This window comes from Gossypium hirsutum, chromosome D09 (assembly GCF_007990345.1).
Source record: "Gossypium hirsutum isolate 1008001.06 chromosome D09, Gossypium_hirsutum_v2.1, whole genome shotgun sequence".
Taxonomy (NCBI): domain Eukaryota; kingdom Viridiplantae; phylum Streptophyta; class Magnoliopsida; order Malvales; family Malvaceae; genus Gossypium; species Gossypium hirsutum.
The window spans coordinates 39871372-39892375 of NC_053445.1; the positions used below are offsets into that span (position 1 = coordinate 39871372).

The window sequence follows — 21004 nt, forward strand, 5'->3', positions numbered from 1 at the left end:
TCCCATCGGGTCCGATTTTTACTATTATTTTTTTTTCATGTGATTTGTGTCAGAAAATCAGGGTGGTGCCGCCTATGCACTACCTTCCACCCATTTGAATGTACCATCTTGGTACATAATTGTTGCAACATACCATTTTCATATTTTTAGATAACCCATAAAAATCTCATTTTTTTTAAGTGTTGTTTAAAATTAAAATTTTCATAAATTTTCAAATCTGTAAAAACTATTTATTTAAGAGAAATCGTTATTAATAATAAATATGTGCAAATTGTAAAATTTATCTTATCTAGCAACAATAATTCATGCAACTTAATCAAAACTAAATATAGAAACAGAAAGAAGAAATGCTGAATAAGACAAATATTTATGTCAAGCATTGATCATTTAAAGACTAAAAACCATTTGAAGTACATCAAACATCCATCATGAGCTGAATGTAAATTCAATTTATTATAATTAATTAAAAATTATTTTTGAAGATGTATGTATTCATGGAGGAGGAGAATTGGTGGAGCAGGCTTGAGTTATTGCTAGGGTAGCATGGTTGATATGAACCCCAGCATTGCACATATTTGCAAAAGCTCTACTGTATTTCATTTCATACCTTGATGTGCTTCCACACTGTTTTTTAAAACTATTAACCTGCAACATTATCAAACAAGCATCAGTATGGTTCCCAGCTGCACTTGTTCATTATGAAATTGCTATACTTACCAGCATTTTGAAGCAATCCCAATCATGAACAAGAGGGTTCCCCGCAGATTGAACAGTGTTGAGCATCTCTGGAACTTTTTCTTGCCCAAAAACGACTGATATTATCTGATTTACACTTTCATCAATGTGTTTCCTTAGGGAAAGTCCATCCATCAATTGCTTGTGAGCTTCAGTCTTTTTGGGAGAGCCTTCCGGAGCATTACGGAACTACGAAAAATGAATCTGAATATAAATTACATGATATAAAATAGAGGTGAGGTTAAGAAAGCAAACCTTATGCCAGAAATGGAGGAGGGTAGCATCATGCTGGCTAACAATACTGGGAGTAGTTGTTAAACTGGAGTCATCATCAGAAGAAGGTGAATAATAATCATTCTTTGGATTTGCACCCATATAATTGAACACAAATTGCTTTGCAATCGTCTTATTCCCATATTGCATCACATGAGAAGCACCAACCATATCATCAACTGCTGTCCTCCTCCTAACCTGCAATCACAAAAATTAATGTTGTGTATTTGGTGAGTGTAAATGCATAAATCTGGTGAGTTGGTTGACCAACTGATATTGCTGGTCCAGAGTTTCCTTCCGCAAATCATGAATGTCACTGTCTTCCATCCAAGAAATACTGAATAAATCACCCAAACAAGTGTCCAAATCAGAAGGGGGACTTGGAAATTCTCCGGGACAATAAGTCCCCCAACTACTTTCATTTGCATTTGCCGCTGTAATTGCATATATATTCATATTTTTTGGCAATAGTCCTTCAAAGATACTTCCTGATTCACATGCCTCAACATAGATAACCTGAAACATATCCTTTCTATATTAAATAAATGAGTAAATTAGGGTATAATATTTGTCAAAGTTAATCAAATTTACCATGCTTTTGTAGCTTTTCGCTGCATGTTTTTTCTTCAGCGTATTCATTAAATCTTTGGCAGTAAGGTCTACTCCAGAAGGCATTCCTATAATCATAAAGAGAAATTCAGACTATGAAAATTAACAAATTTGGATGTTTTATGTTGGGATTTTGATAACATTGCTCAAATCTTATATAAATATGTTGACGGTAAGAGGATGTACGTTTGAATACACATTATCTTCTTATTTAAAAGTTGAGGAGGGATTATGAATAATTTTAAATTTCGTCAAAAAAGTGTATTAAAAAAATTGAAGTTGGAAGCGTTAGCTATCTCTTTCCTATTTCAAGATCCAAATTAAGTTGAAGTCTTAAGTTTAATTGACCTGATACATTCCCTTGAAAATTTTTATGCGATCTAGTTTGGCATATTTTTATAATTTTTTTAGGAATAATATTTTAGTGAAATTTAACCCAAAAAAAAGGTGTATTTGTCGACATTCTTTTCTTTTTTAAGATTATATAATATTAGTCAAATTTCAGTTTTGATCCCTATATTATGCTCAAATTTGAAATTTAATTTTTATACTTTAATTTTTTTATATAATTTGATACCTTAATTTTTACAATGTCATTAGTTAATCCAAATATTTTATCCTGGTTAAAATATTGGCATGAATTTTTAAGAATTGTTAACACTATTAAAATTCTTTGTTAAATCCCATTACAATGTTATTTTTTGTCACATGGCTACCAATTGATTTATTTTTAATTCAATATGTCACACTAGTGAATTTAACAAAAGCATTTTAATAGTGTTAATTGGACCTAATTTGTAGATCCAAAAAGTAAAGGGGCTAAATTTCTAAAAATACAATTATAAATACTATTCCAAATGCACAGATAGTATAGAAACTTAGAGTATATTTCGACTTTCAAATTTTTACTCAATAATTTGGTAAATGAATAATTAACTCAATGCGAAGCGTGAGTCAAGAACCATACTAGTTTTATGTTAAAACTAATCCATAGCGGCCAATACATATGGCTGGTGGGGGGCAAAATTGAATAATATATTTTTGGAGGGGAAGGAATTAAATAAATTTATAAATTCATAAATTTTAAAGGGATTAAAGAGACAATTTTACCATATTGGAGAGGTGAAGCTTTATATATAACTCAAGTTGAATCCAATTTTTAAATAAATTTAATATTTTTCCTAACCTGAAATTCATGTCCAATATTTTGGTCAAAATCCTTTGATATTAAGCAAATCTAAACCTAAATCAAATCTAATTTTAGAGTTTAGACAAATAATGTATTGACATGGTAACAACTAGACTACACTTAATTGATTGGGTGGTAATGTTATTTTGAGAGCTACTAACCAAGTATTCCAGCGCCGCCATGATCAGCATAATATATGAAAATATGATCATTTGGACCGCTCTCCACAACTTTCCCACTTCCACCCCTAACACCAGTTTTGTTCCCAAGTATTGCAGCAAGTAAATTGTCCACATTTACATCTTCCCCTGTGTAATCCTATCATAAAAATCCCATACAAATTAACAAAACTATATGAAATGAATTTTCAAGGAAACAAAAAGAATGGAAGAAAAAGAAAAACCTTGGGAACTCCTTTATAAACATTGTCTCCATCTGGCTTATTGATCATGACACCAGGTCTCGAATTTTCTATGTCGAATGCGATATCATCATACATAAAAACGATAATATTTTCGTCTTCTACTCCACCATTTTTCAAAATTTGATATGCATGACATATATCTGCCTGCAACGTATATTTCCATGTATTATTGTATACAAATTATTGTGTTGATAAAGAATATACAAAACTTAAAAAATAGTATTACCTGGTGCCTATAATTTACAAAACCATTGGAGCCAGCAACTAAAACTGCCCATATTTTGGGTTCAATGGTGGCATTGGTGCGGGAACGATGGAAGCTGGATAATTCGTATGAATTTCCTTTGAGATGTCGACTTTCGACCACAAAACTTGAGAGTGCAAGCAAAACAAACAAGCGGTAGTAACACATCATTTTTCTCTGAAAATTTTAATGCCATTTAAAACTATATTAGAATTGACAAAAGCAAGAAAAATAAATAAATTTCCATTATTAATGATTAAACAAGTGATATAGAGAATTTAATTATGTGGACCAACTCTGTTTCTAGTTTTAGGGTGTCTTTGAATGGAAGATGACCGGAATTGGTTACCTCACGGCTATAGTAATTAATCTCACCACCATTGCTGTTTTTAACTTTATCGGAAGTAAATACACCATCCATCCAAAGACACCCTAAATAATTGGAAGCAAAATGTTGCAATAAACTAACTAGTCTCTTGATGATTATATTATTTTAGTTACCATAACATAAATAATCAAAACAAAGTTAATAAGAAAACATATTACAAAAGAATGAAGTTAAAAATAATAAAAAGTGAATATTGAAAATCTAACCTCTTCAAGGAATGATTTTTCTTTGTTCACAATGGTGCTCCATTCATTCCAACCCAATTTATAGGTTAAAGTTTTTAGTGTTAGAAACGTATGGGTTCAGTTGAAAAAGAAGGCTTACTACCCTTTTTGGCCCCTGTACTCTAGTTAAATTATCATTTAGTACTCACTTTAGCCCTTGTATTCTATTTTAGTTTTCAGTTTCGTCGTTATACTTTCATTATGTATACCTGTTACCCACCTATATCTTTCCATTAAAAAATTAAATCAGCCAATGACATGCTACTACGTGTCAATAAAAGTTTTAAAAATCAGAAAATCTTAAATATATATATTAAATATGAAAAACCCAAAATATTAGAAAAAATTTAAAAATTAAAAAAATATAATCTATTTTTGAAAATTATAAAAATATTTTTAAAATTACAAGTATGCGAAATTTTAAATTTTCGTTTATTTGGATTTTCTGAATTTTTTTATAAAATTTAAAAATTTATGAAATCTTTATATAATTTTATGATTTTTTTGAAAAATGTTGGGGGTTTTTAAATAATTTTATGATATTTTAAAGTAATTATGAGTTTTCTTAAACAAAAAAAATATCATAAAATTCTTTAAAAAGGGATTAGTCATTAGAGACCACTCAATAAAAGACTGCTTATAGAATTTGTTTAAACATTTTAAGAGTGTTTTTACTTGAGCTGCGATGGTAGGAATACTTTTTTCTTCTTCTTTTTTCCAAAAGGAAAAAAAAAACCATTTTTCTAGAAGTATTATATAACTGCATCTATCTCACTAGGCCAATTTTTTTAAAAAAAATTTACTAAAAACTCAAAATTCCTTTAAAATATAAAAAAGTTCATTAAAATACAAATAAAAAACCATAAAATTAGTAAAATTGTATCAAAAATTTTTAAAGTTTCACATACTTATCATTTTAAAAAAACATATTTTTATAATTTTCAAAAATTAGATTATGATTTTTCTAATGTGTTTAATAAATTTTTTAATTTCTAAGATTTTTGGGGGTTTTTTCTCTCTTTTTTTTGGATTTTTAACGATTTTCGTTAAAATTTTACTATTTTTTTTCACTTTAATTGATACGTGGCAGCGTGTCATTGGCTGGTCTAACTTTTTTTAGCGGAAAATATATAGGCTGGTATCCGGGTATACAGAATGAGAATACGAAGGTTAAATTGATAGAAAAAATAGTACAAGTACTAAAATGATAAATAAGGTATAGTAAAAGGGGCTATTAAGCGAAAAGAAGAGATACACATAGGCGTGGTGGAGGTGAGTGGATGGATGAAAATAATGGTAACGTTTCATTGCCTTAATTGGGTGTTGGAGAATCCCATAAGCATGAATTTCAAACATCGAAATTTCCGTCCTTTTGATGCTTCCTGTGGTTGCTTTGACCAATATAAGAACAAAGGCCCACTTTTTCTATAAATAGAATGCCATGAATGTTAAAACTTTGACACCTGGCAATTTACTTTTTGTTTGTGAAGAATGAAACGGCTGCATTTATTGATTTTATCATGTTTCTCCTTTTACAATTTAATGATAACTTTTAAAAGATTGATTTATATGATCAATTTGAAGAGATTCACAAATTGGTTTAACATATCTATCAAACATACTTAGAAAAATAAAAATGGGTGTTTTCTATTTATTATTTTACTTTTAAATCATATTTAAGGGATTGATATGCATGAGTCACTTACAATATTATGGGAGAAAAATTTTATAAAAAATTATTAATTAATTATTATATTTGTAAGACATATATATGGTTCACATAATGAAATAGTAGTGCAATGGCACTAAGAAGAATAGTGTATAAGTGGAAATGTTTATGAGTTTTTACAACACATTGGTTGGAGATTGATCATGGATGATGATATACATGATGCTTAGAATGATGTTTAGGTATGCTTTAAGGTCTAAGAATGATTGAGGGTGATTGAGAGTGATTAGAATATAATTTTATATGTTTTTAAGTGTTTTTAAGTTTGTTTTTTATTCCCTTGCATCGAGGTATTGAGGCATGAAGGATTAGTATCTGTACATCTCAAGCAAAATGCAAAAATTATCAATATCAAGGTAGAAGTGTCGATACATTGAGTGTAGGTACCGATAAATCTACTCTGTACACCTAAATTAAGTTGTTTTGCTTCAACATGGGTCTCAAATTACCTCCATTTGCATCCGTTTTGCAAATGGAGTTTAGAAATCGTCTGAAAAGCCTTAAATGACCTCAAATATGTCTAAAAGATGAGTGGAAGATGAATGATGAGTTTGGCCATTTAATGTAGCATTCTTTATTCGGGTCTTAGTTTGAGCTAGGTAAAAGGTCTTATACAGGGAGTCCAACTCTTTTCCTTATCAATGTTTTGTCTCATCAAGTTTTCTTATTAAAAGTTTTTGACAAGGCAAATCATAATGGGAGATTGTATACTCTTTTTCTTTCATTAATTAAGTTTCTATCTCACAACGTTTTACTAATAATGTTTTAATGCAACATCCAAGGCAGTTGTCATGAGTCCTATCATATAATGAATATCTTTTCAACTACAATAACCCCAAATAATAACGTGAAAGACCTCCCAACTCCTGAAACTCCCATAGACTTTAAGAGAAATTTAGGATGAGCTTGGAAAGCCACTTGATAACTGAATTTCGTATTACACATTTATGGCATGTTTGGGCAACACTATAATTAGAGGGTCTCACTGATCTAATTCTTAAGGAGATGATAATTGGAGTAATTATGCAAGTAAATACAATAATTATATTCAAATTCGATTACCCTGTGAGTTTTCAAACATGCTCATACATGATTTAAGTTTTCAAAGTTATTTTTATATAATAATAGTACTATTTTAAAATATAACTATATGCTATTATGTTCACCTTGTTTAAATAATTTGAGTATTTATTGAAGAGAGATAATTTTCGATACATTTTAGCCTGCTAAATAATTAACTAAATTACATAGTATATATTATAAATTGTTTAAACTAAATTTAACTAAATTGCATAGAATTTATTATTAATTATTCATACTTGGTCAAAGACCAATCGATAATAACAAAGAATATATGTTTAATGTCAGAGAGAGAGAATAACCCAACAAAAATAAAATACTAAAGTAATCAGATAAAATTGAATAGGATGTTTATTTTTTGGGTAGTAGTAGTCGCATTGTTCAATACTTTCTTAGGCTAAGGTATTATATAAGGTGATTTGATTTTAGGTTTTATTACTTCTCAAATATTATTGATAATCTTATAATAATTATATTTTTTTAGAAATTAAAATCATGTAGCAGTGTAATTATAATTTATACGACCAAGCATGAAACGAAAAATAACAATATAATTATACTCTATCAGTCAAACACATCTACGGAATTAGAATTTATTATAATTACAATAGGATATAATTACTATATTAATATTTACACTTTCATCCAACTACTTCATGGTGTCCAAATGCACCCTTAATTAATTCATTGCATTCATAACCTATGACAATTAAAGTCTTATAAATAAATTTCAGGTACAAATTCTTGATTTATAAGAAAAGAAGTATTATCTTCTTATGTTGGGTCTCTCTTTGTTCTTATTACAATCTCACTTCTCATAACAACTTTTTTTTGGAAATTTTGAATTTTTATAATTAAAATAACTTTTAATAATTTTTTGAATTTCTTTTATCAAATTAGTACACAAATACACGTGGATTGTCACATAAAAAAAGTTAAATTATCTATCAATAACATCAATTGTCAAATCTAATGGAAAAAAGGTGCAATTAATTAATGTAAAAAATCGGGATAGGGTTTAATTGATTTGTTTTAAGTACTTGGATTAGGTTTGATACTGTTAAGCCATTTATGGTGTATTCAGAAATGAAAGGGAATATATTAAGTAGAAGGATGCCAACTTGCAACACTCTTTAATTCCAATAAATCTAAGAGCTTGTGCTTTCTGAAACACTGTTTTATAAATCCAAATTTGTCTGTTTGTAAGATTAATTTTTTTGTGTATGTGTTTTTCTTGCACGTTAATTATGTAAATTAATCAACTTAATTTCATTAAAAACAAAATATAAATATTAAATGTGTTGTGTGTTAATATTAAAAAAACTTATTTTTCTATGGGGTGTGTGTATCTGTAGACTGTAGCTAGCAACCAAGGTAGTGTTGTAGAGAAGAATATAATGTTGGTGATATGGAGGACAAAACAACATTAAAACCATTTCATCACATCATTAATCTTGGAATCTGGAGTTTAAGTTGGATCTTTCTGTTCTGAAAATGATTTATAATTTTATAATAAATTCGCCGGCCGACCATCTGCCTTTTGAAACATCAAAAACTATCAAGGGCACTCCATCCATTACCATGCTCTTTCACATCGTACTACATTTACTCTTGAACAGCATTCGAGGGTGAAGCAAGTGTCCAAAAGCAGACTAAACCCAAATTACAAACCCCTTTCTCCAATTTAAACCACTTCTTTCTATCCGAGGAGTCTGTTGAGAGTTCAGGGTCCTTTTGGTCCGAGTTTTATCTAGATCAAGTGATACCATGCTCCATTATTGAGCTATAAATTAAGGTTCTAAATCTATTGAGCAGTAATACTCACATCTTCTTAATAAGTGATTATACGTCTTGTTTGGTTCGGTACAATGAGATACCGTCTTAGACTTTTAAAAAATATATATTTTTATCTATTAAAAAATTATCATCTCTTTGAAAACTTTTATAAAAAAGAAAATAGAATTCCTCTCACCAATATATATAACCAGTTTTAGTTTCCAACAAAATCAGTAGTAAGTTTGTCAAACAAAGTATCTTAAAAAAAATTAATTATTTAGAAAAAAAGGTGAGTGAATATTAAAATAAGAAATTGGGAGTGGCCTAATCAAAGAAAATGTTCCAGAAGCATCACTCCATTCACCGCCACAATTTGGATGATCAATGGTCTTAATGGATCATATTATAGTAAATCTTGAAATTCTCAAAAATTTTGGCTGACGTTGTCATATGCTCCTTAAGGTTATAAATTTCAGGAATTTGAATACTCAGATGATGATATTTAATAAATTTAAAATGGTAATATAGCAGTGAGAGGCAAAAAGGATAGCAAGGTTATTATATTTTATTGACAAAGTCATATGTTTCTGTTTCATAAAGTTAGAGAGTGATAATGAGAGAGAGAAGAAGTGGGGGAAACTGCTTTAAACCCCCCCTTGGTTAGAAATTAACTAGAACTTGCTCATCTTTTACTGCTATTAGGTGTGAGTGTGAACTAATGGAAAGGAGTGAAGAGTTGGTGTTCAGTGTGGAACCCCAGAACCCAGTTCCGGCACCATTTCTAACAAAGACATACCAGCTTGTTGATGACCCTCTCACTGACCACATTGTGTCTTGGGGTGAAAATGAAACCTCCTTCGTGGTGTGGAGAATCACTGACTTCGCCAAGAATCTTCTCCCTAACTATTTCAAGCACAACAATTTCTCCAGCTTTGTCAGGCAGCTTAATACCTATGTCTCTCTCTCTCTCTCTCTAGATCTCTCCACTTGCATTGAAATGGTTTTTCAAGCTTTGATTGCTTCAATAATCTGGTGTTTTCAGTGCTCATCCATCTTTTCTCAACATCTTTAAACATATGTTTACAGGGATTTAAGAAAGTAGTGGCAGACAGATGGGAGTTTGCAAATGAGAATTTCAGGAAAGGAGCAAAGCACTTGCTGTCAGAGATCCATAGAAGAAAAACCCATCGAAACCACCACGACCAAAAACAACCTCAACAGTTGTTTCTGAAACCAGAAGACAGCTATGGTTGGATGGAGTCTCCATCGCCATCTCCGAGAGGCAGCAGTACCGACATTCTAACAGCACTTACCCAAGATAATCAGAGACTACGAAGAAAGAACTACATGCTAGTATCTGAACTCACTCACATGAAGACCCTTTACAATGACATTATTTATTTCATCCAAAATCATGTGAAACCAGTGCCTTATCAACAAAAGGCCAATACAGTAGGATCCAACATCATACAATTGGGTCCTTCAATCCATGTTTCTGGCACTGAAACTGCTGAAACCAGCGTTTTGGGCAACTCATCATCACTGACTGTGCCAAATAACAGTAATGTGAAGCTTTTCGGAGTCCCTCTCATTGACAACGAACGGTTTGCGCCCCGAAAACATTAATATTCGGCGAGAATTGAAATGCTGGCTGTGCCTCCACTGATTAGCTTTTTTAGTTGATTTAGACATATTTGATAATCATCATTAATCTTCCTTACCTTAGCTTACCTAGAATTTGATAGCTGATCTAATTTGCAGTACAAGGCTTGACAGAAATGGTGAACTTCATCCAAGTTAATTCACTTTCCATACTTTCTCACTGATATTTTCGAAAAACAGTTTCATTTTCTATTTTTTTAAAAATTAATAAAAAAAAACATTTTTCTATAATAGAAACCTCAGAAATAAAATAAATTATGGATTTTTTTCCTCAACATTTATATTCTATGTCTGATTAAAGGAATGCTAATGCCCGATTGATCTGGAAGTCTAGAACATTTAATGTATCTTCCATTACTTAGAGATTTTGAGTTGGCTGGGACTTATAGTTGGGGTTCTGCGTGTATAGAGAACTCTGTCGTGCTACATTTCCAAAGAGCCCTGATGTTTAGTGTTACTCCAATCGATTGCCATTTCTTTCACCACGAACGGCTATACCCTCTTGCTAGCAGGTAAAAACGCTGGCTAATTAATTCATATTGGACCCGATTGTATTGTTCATATAATTATTAGTATTTTATATGACTTTAGCAGATGGAACAACCGTAAGGATCATACTGGTATTCCATCTGACCTTGCAAGCATTAGACTACAACTAGATCGATTAGAATATGATAAGGTAAATGATTTTATAATTTGATTCAAGTATTCATGCATTTGATGCATATATATGCACTCTTCTAATACTTTAAACTTTTTTTAATAAATCATTTGCAGTTTATTTGGATGCCATATTCTTCAAATGAAATTGTAGTATGCCTACCTTTAGAAGTTTATGACCATTGTCACTTATGGAATGCAAATACAACATTGATATGCTTTGCAGTTGTGGAGTGGCACCAAACTGATGGAGTAATGTGACAATTTGGGATGCAACAATCAATTCCCAAAATGCCAATCAACGTTGATAAGCTTCACAAGATTGATATGGGCGGGCACCATGATGAGGTTTGGCCTACTAGGCATAAAGAATGGATTCTTGGTGATAATTTCAAACCATCTCATGATTACATAAGATGGTTTATGGATGAACGTAAGCCTTTTGTTTGTCCGATGTCGTAATTTGAAGATGTTAGAAATAGATAATGGTGTGAATGTAGCCCTTTTTACACAAGAAATGAAAACGTGCTAACCTGCTTGATCACATCTCAAGAAATTCCCTACAGCTAGATGGTCATTTAGTCATCATAAAATGTCATAATAAACAAACCCCATAAATGCACGACTTTAATCTCAAAATATGTGCATGGAATGTATGTTTATCTTCTACCAGTCTACAACTATCTTGTTTGCAGTTCTGCAATTGTAGTAGGATTGAAATGTTACATTGCAGCCAGTCATATATAGGTAGATTATTGTATGATTTAGCCCAATCGCCTAACACTCGAATAATTGCCTTTTGCTTTGCATTTCATGCCTCCCTTTGCTTGAACTAATTACATAACAGATGTTCTTAAAATCTAGTTTGCAATAATCCTACGAAATCCTTGAGTTCTATTATGCCGCAATTGCAATATTTGGTTGGCTCATTCTATTGAAATTTTAATGTCAGTCATGGTTCTTAATTGCATCTCAACACCAAGAAACAATAAGAAAAATTATTTTTTCTTTCATTCTTCTTTCTTCCTACCAACAATAATGTAATTAATTTACATAAGAACAAAAACATCAACCAACGTTAGGCATATTGCTTTGTAGTCAACGAAGAACTATGGCTCTAATCAACATTTGACCAACTTTCTTTAGACTATAAATATATGATATGAAATAATTTTGTTAGACATATCGCTTAGTTATAGTGACTTTCTTAGATTCTAAAGTTTGATGACAGCTTCCCGATGCTCTACAGTACCTCCCCAACAATACTTAAGTCTTTTTCGAAGAAGTTTTTACTACTTCATAAAGAAACATTTCTAAAACCCGAAATAGTTTTACCTAGCAAAATTTTCACTTTTCAAATCTTAGCTTGAGCCGTGATTTTAATAAGAACATATATTGTCTTGGCTCAGTTCATTTTCCTGCAAGTCTTCTGTCATACCACCGCTTCACCTTATAGCATTTTTGTAATGGCTCTTTAGTCAAGAACTTCAAATCCTTAGAAGATCTCAAGTATAAACTCAATTATTCAAACTTTGAGATTGGTTTCGCATAGCTTGGAATATAATCGAAAGAACACACCATATTTTCTTTTAGCTTCAGTTTGCATAAAATCAACCAGATAAAAATTCTCAAAAGAATCAAAATTAGCTTTGTCTACCACACCAATTGAGAAGCATTCTTCTTTATAATTTGAATGTTTCACAGAAGAGAATTTTAACAGTTACCTGCTCATCATTGACCCTCGTGGTAACTGGTAAGTTTATCTTCTTGAACATCAATAAGTGGTCTTTCAATTGTAAGGAATGGTCCGCCAAGGATAAATACGACCTCTCTATCTTCCTCCACATCTAAGATAATGAAATCTATCGGAAAAATAAACTTGTCCACCTTTACTAGCACATCTTCAACCACACATTTTAGGAAACAAATATATAAGACGGGAGAGGAATGGATTATCTAAGTATAGCTCAAAATTATATAAAAAGATATTTGTTTGATTTTCTTTTTTATATTTGTAGAGTAAATAGAACACTAAATTTCAAGTTAAATGTTTTGTGTCACAAGTCGCGGATCAAAATTTGTGATCATTGCGTATAGAACATCTCATGGAGATCACCTGATTAAATTAGACTCATTTGACTCATTTAAACTGACCCGATTTATGGAATCTATGAAGAAGCTATCTACTTGAAACCCCAGTTTAAATTACCAAGGCAATTAATGTAAATCCTAAGAGATAAAAATGTATAAACTTTAAAATCCTTAGGATTCTCATCTTGTAAATAGACATTAATTTCAGTCGTTGATGTAACTCAATATGTACCATTAAATTTGGAGGAGTTCAACTATAAATAGAGGTACTCCCCTTATTTGTAATCATCTCATTGGATTTCATTCTTGAGTTAATAAATATATTGAGATCATTTACTCAAACACTTGGTGCGCGATTTTTTTTTGTAGCTTTTTCGTTCTTGCATTGCTTTTTCTCTTTCGAGTTTGTTTTCACTTTGCTTCAATATCTTAGAGAATTTTTACGAGAATTCTTATTTTTCAAGAGTAAAATTAACTTAGGCGGATTTAAACCTAAAAAATCACTTAAAATCACGTGATTTGTCAGATTAAAATTCTAACGCGTGACAGTTATCATACTAAAAATAAATGCCAAATAAAATAAGATATCACTATTGCTGTTCAATTAAGATCGCCTAAAGACGAGGAAGCCACTATCATCAACCTTTAAACAAAAATTATTTAATAAATTTGAGGAGTTTAAACTTCAAAAATAAGAAAAAAAAGTGTTGTTTTATTAGATTTACTTATGAAAAGTTTGGATTACAGTAATAATGAATGGAATAAATAAATGTTGATGAAATAAAATAAAAAGAAGTTGATATAAGTGAGGTAGAAATTGGGTTAGGCAAATCCACTAAACCCCAATCCATTTGCTTGGATTAGGTTTGTTTGGAGGAATAAAGAAAAGTATAATGGAGGATGATGCATGGAATGCTTAACCTTTATGAGACTATGAGTCTTATGAAAACCCTAAGCTAACCAGAAATTAATAATATAACTTCTTAAGAAACAATTTCCCTATAATTCCACACACTATCATACGTTAAACAACACTTCTCTTTTTTTGGTTACAAAATGTTATGCTTTATGATAGAAATAAATAAATGCCACCAAGATTTTCAAACCTAACTCAACCATTTGTGATGATATCATATCTTCAAATATGCTAAAAAAAATTTTAATAATTGATTCTTAAAAAATTGATTGAGTCTTAGTTTGATTGGCATGCGCATTGTTGTGAATGTAGAAAGACGTCGGTTCGAGTGCACAGAAGTGCATTATCCTCCTATTTATGGGCTATAAGTAGTTTTAAGCATTGTATATTTGATAATCATAATAAATTTTCACTTAATGTTGAAAAAATGAAATTGATTTTATTTTAAAAGAACAATATTCAAAATTCATTATCTATTTACTCTTGTTAAAAATAAAATAATCAAAAGCAACATAAAATATCATATTATTAATATTAAAATTATGAAATAAATATTTTTAAAAATTAAAATTTATTACGGATGGAGCTATATCGAGAAATAGCTCATTTGCGGAAAGTGGTTAGGTGGTTTTTTGGTGCAGTTAGGAAATGATTCAATTTTTAAGATTGAGGAGAGACCCTTACTTGAAGGCCTACTTATATCATGGAGAAAAGGTTATCGACAGCTGGAAGTGGAGTGTGACAATGCTCTCTTAGTTAAATTGATTTTAGATGGCGGAGCTGCAGATAGTCATTTGACTGAAATGCTTCTTATCCATCATTTATTCATTGGTTTGAAGAACCTCCGCAATCAGCTAGAAGTTTAATTGAGACGGATTATGTTCTTGCTTTGAATCGCTAGTGTGATTTTTCGAGTTTTTCGCTTTAAGCTATCTATTTTTCTACCAAAAAAAATTTAATATTATCAAACAACATAATTATATTTGGTATTTAATTTTTTTATTAACATAATAAACAATTTGATAATGTAAATTCAACGCTTATAAAATTCGGTATTAAAATTTAGCATTTAATTTTTTTCTATAATTAATTTTTCAGTTTATCAAACAATACCATAATATTAATTTAATTGGTGTTGTTAAGGTTACGGTAAATTGAAGGTTGTGCATTCAAACATGCTAATCAGTCGTATTATTAATTTTAAATTTAAGTAGTTGAAGTTTGAAAATTTTATGAGTAATTTAAGAAATGTATTATATCATTAAATTAAATAAATATTTTTAATTCGTTATTCAACATTGACCAATAAGAAGAAAAAAACTAAGAATTTTAAGAAGTCTCATTTTATTAACTTAAAATATATAAATAACTCTTCAATATTTAAACAAATTCAACTCGTATTCTTAAATTATTGGTAGTTTTTCTTTTTTCTTTTTTACTGATTTAAAAACATGATGCCGTCGCTACACTAACCAATAAAAAATGTTTTGTGCGTCACCATTTATGACCTCTCCCGTGAACTAGTAGACTTCCATACACACTATACCCTCGGCCGCCCCATCAAGTCCAACCGCCCATTAATCACCCCATTCAAAGGCTCTTCCTTTTTTAATCGAGAGGAAACACAATCTTTAATTTAACGAGTCAATTTTGATAGTTTTTCTCGATTTAAATTTTTTTATTTAAATTAATTTTTGAAAATCCTAAGGCCCAAAATAGAAATATTTTTCAAGTTCAAGTCCCAATATGAGATCAATTATCAAGTTCGAAGGTTATTTTAGACCACAAAAAAATCAAACCTCAACGTGGGAACAATTATTTAGTTCCAACTAGACTGATGATGAGTCGGGCTACCTAACTTGCCTCAAAAATAAGAGAGTTTGGACAAAAAATAATGCCCATTTTCTAAATAAATTGAGTATCGAGTAAGCTTTTTTTGCCCGAGCCTAGCTCGGCCTGGCTCAAATTTGAAAAAGAAAAATTATTGTCGCTTTCACTGTTTTGGTGTTGTTTTGCCACTGTTTTGCTGCCATATCGTTATTATATTGTTGTTATTGTTTGGATATTGTATAACTCTTATTTTATTGTTAATTTTGTTACTATTTAAGAAGCATTTGTTTGCTAAGTTGGCGCATCTTAGTGTTTTTTAAGTATAAATATTAAATCTTTTTTAATTTGTTATCAATTTGTTGAAAAATATTTATTTTAGTGTTTTTAGTGTATTTGATGTATTATATCTTTTAAATGTTTTTATATAAAAATAATAATATAAAAAAATTTAATACGAGCAGATTGGATTGGACTCAAGTTTTAATATTTTATCCGGGCCGAGCTTGGACAAAAATTTTAACTCATTTTTCGGGCCGAACCCAAACCTAAAATTATGTTGAGGCTCGACACATGATCATCTCTAATTCAAACCCTAATACACAAACAATCATCAAATTTAAAGCCTAAAATAAAATAAAAAAGATTAAATCTCAATATAACCATTCAACCCAACTTAATTAAAAACAATATCCATAATCAATTATTCCTTAATTCAAAAGATTGGATATTTCCATTTTGTCTTCTTTTTCTTCTTTTTTTTCCTCTTGAAAACTTAAAAAGAGATTTGAGAATCAAACCAAAATGAATTTGAAATTTTTTTATAAAATTAAATAAAAATTGTCAACTTTCCTTATTTCTTAGTTGAGTATTTTTTTCTTCTTCTCATATTGGAGTAAACTCTTTTAATATTGAGTTGAAAAACAGTAATCAAATTATATAAAATTAGGTGAATGGTAAGGAAAAAAAACTAGTAATTAAAAACAAACAAAAGATTTGGTTGATTTAATGGGCAGCAACATAAGGATTGTTAGGTCAAACCCCAAATACTTATAAAACAAATTCTTGCACTTTCTACTTTCTTATTTAAAAAGTATGACAATTCTAGAATACTTTTCTAATGTTTTCTTCATTAGAAAAAAAAAAGTGATATATAGTTTAGATTTATTCATTTCGCAATTGAATTACAACACTTTTCCCATTTTAATATTTAAACTATTTTTTCATTTTAGTACATAAATTTGTTTTATTACTTATTTTAGTATCTAAAAATTAACGACACTTAAATAAGTTAAACAATGCGAACGTATCTTATTATCAATGACATGATATATTATTTGATGATGTGACATTTTGATTTTTGACGTGACAGAATCACTTACATTGATTAAATAAAAATTATTAAAAATGGTAAATTGTTAAAAACATTAAAAATTTGTAAAAAATATAGAAAAATTGTAAAATTTTTAAAGAACGTAAAGTTATTAAAAAATTTTAAATTATTAAAAAAAAGCGTTTTAGGAACTTATATTTCTCATTTTGAGATGGTGAGTTTTGAGTTTTTTTTTTTACTATTTATAAAATAAATTATCAAAGTAGTTAATATATTTCAATTGTGTTTGTTATGAATTCGTGATCACCAACCTGAAACTCAGATAAAGTTCGAGTTACCTACTCGCAACCCTACTGGGCCCTACTAGATGGATGTGTGTAGGCCTTCTAGCGGGGGGGGCTAAGCAAAGGGAGTTCACGGTCCTACTTCGCATATGCCGAGGAGTGCTCGCACGAGGAGCTCATGGTCCCAGTTCGCATATGCCAAGGAGGGCTCGCAAGGGGAGCCTGTGATTCCAGTTTGTATATACCCAAAGAGTTTGCATGTAGAGGTCACAAAGTCCAGCAGGCAAACTAGAACAACACACATGTCCTGCATGCATAGAGTCTACTAATTAAGAATATTAGTTCCATGAACAGTAATCATGTATATAAATATTCGATTGTCCCTTTCGATGAGAAACAACAAAAAAGCACTCAACAATGTTTAATAATTTAAATAATTAATATTATTTAACTTTAACTAATTAAATAAAAATAAATTATTTAATAAATTAAAAAATAAATATATAAAACCGCAATTTATAAAATTAAAAATTAATTTATTATAAAAACCATCACTACCATATTTAAATTTGATCCGAATAATCTCATCCCATTTACGGGAAGATCTACTTAGGCAAGATTTGTTTTTGTTTTTCCTAACACTAGTTAAATAAAAGAAGGTTAAATTATGCTATTCGTCCCTATACTTCATAAAAGTTATGGATCTAGTCCCTCCACTTCAATTTGATCAATTTAGTTCTTGAACTTTTCAAATTGGTCAATTTTAGTCCTTATTCTTTTTGAATTTTGAAATTTTAGTCCTGACTTAAACAATAGATATTAAATCTGTTTAGCTAAATTCAATTACTAGTCATTGTCTTGTATTATGCATAAAGTTGTAGATTTAGTCTATATATTCTAACTGGATCATTTTAAGTCCTTAAACTTTTCGAATTTGGAAATTTCAGTCTTGATATAAATGATAATCATTAATCCATTGACTAGATTTTTCGCAAGTAATACATGAAAATAACAAGTTGATATGACATAACACGCATGATAATATATTTGTCCCATCAAATTATTGAAAGAATGCAACTTAAATGAATGAATTTAACAATTATCATTTGAAAAGGACTGAAATTTTAAAATTAAAAAAGTATAAGGGCTAAAAATGACAAAATTAAAGTACAAGAACTTAATTCATAACTTCTATAAAGTAAAGGGAGTAATAACAAAGTTTAACCATGAAAGAATAATACAACCTTGGAAATTGGAACTCCCTTGCAAGTAGGAGTGAGATGGGGGAAGATAAGGAAGAAGCATGCACGTGCAAGCCCACTTGCTTTAGTGATCCAAAAATCAGCGTTATTGGTGGAATCAAATGCCATTTTCCCAGTTCCCACTGCTCCGTAACCTTTACGATGATTGGTCCGCGCTTTCAACCGCCCACCTTTAACTATAAATTGAATTATTTTAGATACTCTTTTTTCTTTATAAAATAGACGCAGCTAAAAAGTAAAATTATATAACAAATATATTTATAAATTATCCATTAATTAAATTTTGGTTAAATGGTAAAATATAAATATGAAAAATTAAAGAGGTTTGAATTTAAATGTATATTTATTTTTCTATTTTATTTAAAAATAAAATGATAAAATATTCTTAAAATATTACAATTTAGGTCTTGTTTGATAGTGTAAAAATTAATTTAATTTTTTCACATAGATTTGGTAATCTAAAATAAAAATAATATGATAGATTTTCTTTTTAAAAAGGTATAAAAAGGAATAAGTAGATACCAACTACTTATCACTTAATGAGAATATTTTCAATTAATTATATTCTATTTTATTTATTTTAATGTTATACTATCCTATAAAAATTTTACGTTTAAAATTTTATTTTTGTTTAGAATAAGGTGAAATGTAGATATTTATTTTTTTATAAATAAAAATTCATATTTATCAAACAATCTGATTATATTCCATAATTAATTTTAAGTAATATATCAAAAATTTTATAATTTAAATTCAATGCTTTAATTTTCAATACTTAATTTTTCAGTTTATCAAACAACACCTTACTTTGTGAAGTGAGGGTATTTTCTTTTTTCTAATTAAATTAGTATCCAGTTAACCCGTGACACTAACTCAATCAGAGACTTTATAATAAGTATAGATAAATACTAAATTATGGCACATATAGAATCAAATGTGAAAAAAAAAGTATCATAAATATATTTACAAAAAAATGATGTTAAAAATAAATGATGTTTTGGTAGAATTGATAAAATTAATGTTTTAGATCCTATAATGCTTAAGTTCAAATCTCACCGTATGAATTTTTAATTTACTTTTTATATGCAGTATAACAATATTTATTACTTTTAAAAAAAAAGTTTTTAGAATTTTCCCAAATGAATTGATATCTAGTTGACTTCTGAAACCAATTTAACTAAAATAATGATTATTTGTTGGTGCACTATTAATGGAAAGAAAAAGTTCCCCAAGCAAGAATTAGATGATGACATGTGTGCATTAAATTATATTTAAAAAGAATTAATAAATAAATAAATAGACACATATAATCATCTTAAGCTTACTTGTGGTTGTGGGATTATCTTTTTCTACTGGCAATGTATATAATAATAACCTTAAAAATAAATGAGAAGTTAGTTGAATTGGTAAAGCTAAAGTTTTAGAAGCTACGATGATTATTGACTTAAATTGATTTATGATATTATATATGTTATATCTCTATGTTAAGGAGACACGTGGTAAGTCCAAAAGACATTGTTAACTCTGCATTGATTTCCTAAGTATGACCACCCACCCCAATTCAAACGGACCTGCCACTCGAGCTTAAAGGTGAATGTTATCCTACTTTGAACACACTTCCAAGACAATAATGAATCTATTTAGGCTTGACTACCTCTAATGGATAGAAACCAATAATATGTGTCTATGGTTATCTATTATGCATTTAGCGGGTTGGACGCTAATCCAGCCATATCATGCCAGTGGACAAATGAACATTTCTTATAAATACTTTGGAAAACTATGAACAAGAGGTCGAGCTTTTAGCTCCCTAGAGTTACTCTGAACACTTGTCCTCTTGTCTTGGTTTCGACTCTCAGCCTTTATAGGTGAATCGGCCACCATTGCACCACATTAATCTCCTCACTTGTTGTATTTTGTATCAACAACAGGAGCAAAGCTAGAAATTTTTTGTAGGGGATCGAAAATAAATTATATATATTTACGATAGTAGAAATACAATTTCACTATTTTAATAGCTATATCTTTATAACTTTTAAAAGATTAAATCAAATTTTTATCATTTTTGAGGGACAAAAATGTAATTTTACTATTACTAATCTAAAATTTTATAAATTATAAAGGGACTTAAATGAAAAAAATTTTATTTTAGGGGCAAGGCCCGTGCCAGCCCCCCAATCAACAATATATAAAATTTAAAAGACAAAATTACTCTCAAAATATTTATTCATTGTAAAAGAATGAAGTTTTAACCATTTTCCAGTCAATTTAATATTCAGTTAATTTATGATACTAACA

The 21004-nt window shown here is 29.5% G+C and overlaps 2 protein-coding genes across 6 annotated transcripts; one reads left to right on the plus strand and one right to left on the minus strand.

The window, feature by feature from the left end:
- Positions 1 to 358: 358 nt before the first annotated feature.
- LOC107891441 (vacuolar-processing enzyme) lies at positions 359 to 4179 on the minus strand. 2 transcript variants are annotated; one of them, XM_016816246.2, is made up of 9 exons: positions 4069 to 4179; positions 3457 to 3651; positions 3210 to 3374; positions 2968 to 3124; positions 1600 to 1685; positions 1276 to 1524; positions 991 to 1206; positions 718 to 924; positions 359 to 645 (listed from the first exon to the last, which is right to left on the minus strand). In XM_016816246.2, exons 2-9 carry the CDS (start codon positions 3643 to 3645, stop codon positions 493 to 495), a joined length of 1422 nt encoding a protein of 473 aa, XP_016671735.1. In that variant the 5' UTR covers positions 3646 to 3651; positions 4069 to 4179; the 3' UTR covers positions 359 to 492. The 2 variants fall into 2 exon arrangements, with proteins under 2 accessions (XP_016671735.1, XP_040956556.1); XM_041100622.1 differs by lacking the exon at positions 4069 to 4179 and adding an exon at positions 3824 to 3910.
- Positions 4180 to 9274: 5095 nt separating this feature from the next.
- LOC107892900 (heat stress transcription factor B-4d) lies at positions 9275 to 11537 on the plus strand. 4 transcript variants are annotated; one of them, XM_041100625.1, is made up of 4 exons: positions 9275 to 9626; positions 9758 to 10845; positions 10925 to 11012; positions 11111 to 11537. In XM_041100625.1, exons 1-2 carry the CDS (start codon positions 9390 to 9392, stop codon positions 10295 to 10297), a joined length of 777 nt encoding a protein of 258 aa, XP_040956559.1. In that variant the 5' UTR covers positions 9275 to 9389; the 3' UTR covers positions 10298 to 10845; positions 10925 to 11012; positions 11111 to 11537. The 4 variants fall into 4 exon arrangements, with proteins under 4 accessions (XP_040956559.1, XP_040956558.1, XP_040956560.1 ...); XM_041100624.1 differs by having other exon boundaries at positions 11220 to 11537; XM_041100626.1 differs by having other exon boundaries at positions 10928 to 11012.
- The last annotated feature ends 9467 nt before the right edge of the window (positions 11538 to 21004 follow it).

Bases quoted from the DNA above. Each gene is read 5' to 3' on its own strand.
- LOC107891441 (XM_041100622.1), bottom strand. From the start codon at position 3,895: ATGGATGGTGTATTTACTTCCGATAAAGTTAAAAACAGCAATGGTGGT. The intron at 3,375-3,456 runs GTAATACTATTT...TATACGTTGCAG, and splicing joins TTGTAAATTATAGGCACCAG to GCAGATATATGTCATGCATA. The intron at 3,125-3,209 runs GTTTTTCTTTTT...TTTTTATGATAG, and splicing joins TTTATAAAGGAGTTCCCAAG to GATTACACAGGGGAAGATGT.
- LOC107892900 (XM_041100625.1), top strand. From the start codon at position 9,390: ATGGAAAGGAGTGAAGAGTTGGTGTTCAGTGTGGAACCCCAGAACCCA. The intron at 9,627-9,757 runs GTCTCTCTCTCT...ATATGTTTACAG, and splicing joins TCAGGCAGCTTAATACCTAT to GGATTTAAGAAAGTAGTGGC.